Source organism: Acanthisitta chloris, unplaced genomic scaffold (genome assembly GCF_000695815.1).
Source record: "Acanthisitta chloris isolate BGI_N310 unplaced genomic scaffold, ASM69581v1 scaffold164, whole genome shotgun sequence".
Classification (NCBI taxonomy): domain Eukaryota; kingdom Metazoa; phylum Chordata; class Aves; order Passeriformes; family Acanthisittidae; genus Acanthisitta; species Acanthisitta chloris.
The window spans coordinates 10,831-12,893 of NW_008668578.1; the positions used below are offsets into that span (position 1 = coordinate 10,831).

General features: G+C 47.9%; 1 protein-coding gene across 1 annotated transcript; it reads right to left on the reverse strand.

The window, feature by feature from the left end:
- Positions 1-511: 511 nt before the first annotated feature.
- Positions 512-2,033, reverse strand: C1QTNF4 (C1q and tumor necrosis factor related protein 4). The gene has a single exon (XM_009072936.1). The coding sequence runs from the start codon at positions 2,031-2,033 to the stop codon at positions 930-932; it is 1,104 nt and encodes a 367-aa protein (XP_009071184.1). The 3' UTR covers positions 512-929.
- Positions 2,034-2,063: the final 30 nt, after the last annotated feature.

Genomic DNA, 2,063 nt, shown 5'->3' on the forward strand with positions numbered 1-2,063 from the left:
ACAGTGACACTGCTCACACTTTGCATTAGGAGCCTGGTCCTGACCCAAAACCGAGGAGGTTTAAAAATACACTTTTTATTCTCACCCACCTTGTTTCTGGGCTTTCAGAGGATGAGTTCAGAGATTCAAGCTCTCACCTCTCACTACCAGGCTAGAAGCCTCTTTTTTTTTTTGTTTCTAAATGTGTTCTAAGGCTAGAAGCCTCTTTTTTTTTTTTTGTTTCTAAATGTGTTCTTTCCACTGAATGAAGCTGAGACTCAAACACAGCTTCTGGACTTCATCTGCATCAGAGAAAGAAAAAGCACCAAATATTGTGCAACTTGCAATAAAATCATAAGAGGTACCAACTCTTCATACACACAAATGGTAAAACAGAGTATGCACAGACAGACTGGCTCAGTAGCACATACTCCAGCTCGTTCAATCATCATGCTTCTTTCTCCCCTGAGCCGGTACCTCAGCCAGTGACAAGCACACCAGAGTCACAAAATAGCAACAAATTACAAGCTAGAACATTTTATATCTTTTGTATTTTTATTACATTCATTTTCATTACATTTATTCCCTCCCCAGATATACAAGGAAAGTCACCACATCCTTTGCTTTCTGGGTGCTGGGGATCTGCAGTAACATGACTGCAGTGGCTCTCTGACCCTCAGCATCTCACTACACTGCCCCATCGCTGCCCCAAAACTACCTCATGCTTTATGCTTAAGTCAAACACCAACACAGAACACACAGGAGCAGCCTGAAAGGCCTCTCTACGGATGAACGGCAGACACAGCAGTGGCCCTGCAGCCAGGGCACAGCGTGCAGCGTAAGGAAAGCACTGGACACATGATAGCATGCTCAGAGGATGATATTTGAAGAGGAGCTATACCCAAGTTCATGGCACCTTGGCTCTTCTTATGCTGCTTCCACATCTGCATTTAGTTATTTGACCCTTGAGGCGAGCTGGCACCTGGGAGCAGCTTTGGCTGAGCATCTGAATAGATCAGGAATCCTGTGAAGGTGATGTACTTGCCGTGGTTGCTGTAGGCACCATAGCCATCGTGCTGATGGCTGTAGAGCCAAACAGTGTCCCCATATTGCAGGGGCAGCATGATGCTCTGACTCTGCATCTCCCGCCTCTTGGAGTGGTTGTCGTCATAGATCATGGCCTGCACCTCATTGTGGTTCTTCATAAGTTTCACTGACATAGTCTTAAAGGGCATTTTGCCAATGGTGAAGGAGAAATAGTACGCCCCGGGTATACGGCACGAGAAGATGCCAGTGGAGGAATTGAAGTCTTTTCCAATGTTCACAAACTCTGTGTCAAATGTGATTGGCTCGTGCTGGGTTTGCTGCTCATCCGTCCCCAGGAGACTCTGTGAGCGGGCGACAGAGAACGCAGAGCGAGGGTCGTGCGTCTTGCTCGGCTGATCAGACAGCACGTGCTGCTGGGAAGCTTTATTCTGTTCTCTGGCAATCTGCTGAATAGTGTGAGGGTGCGGTCCCATCTCTTGGGAGCTGAGAGCATTCTGGAAGAAGGCAGAAGTGTCTGGATAGATTAGGTAGCCATTGAAAGTGGTGTAGGGGCCCACATTGCTGTAAAGAGCATACTTGGGGTCTCCGTGCAGACGCAGCCAAACCGTGTCGCCGTAGTCGAGCTGCAGCATGGCGCTCTGGCTGGCCACCTTGCGTTCCTTGCGGTGATGTTCGTCATACACGATTACCTGCACCTCGTTCTTGTTCCTCATCAGCATGACAGACAAGTTTTTCTTTGGGTATTTCCCAACAGTGAAGGAGAAGTAGTAGGCTCCAGGGATCCGACAGCGGAACAATCCAGTCTTGGGATCAAAGTCATTGCCAATGTTCACATAGACCTTGTCGAAGGTGATAACCATCTCGGAGCTCCCTTCCATGCTGCTGGTTCTGGCCACAGAGAAAGCAGAGCGAAATTCGGCACTGGGGTCTGCGGGGAAGCCATCTACAGGAAGAAAAAACATGCAGCAAAGGAAGCCAAAGAGAACCTGAACCTTCAGTGTCATCATTGTATCTGAAAGGAAAAAGAAGCGTATTTT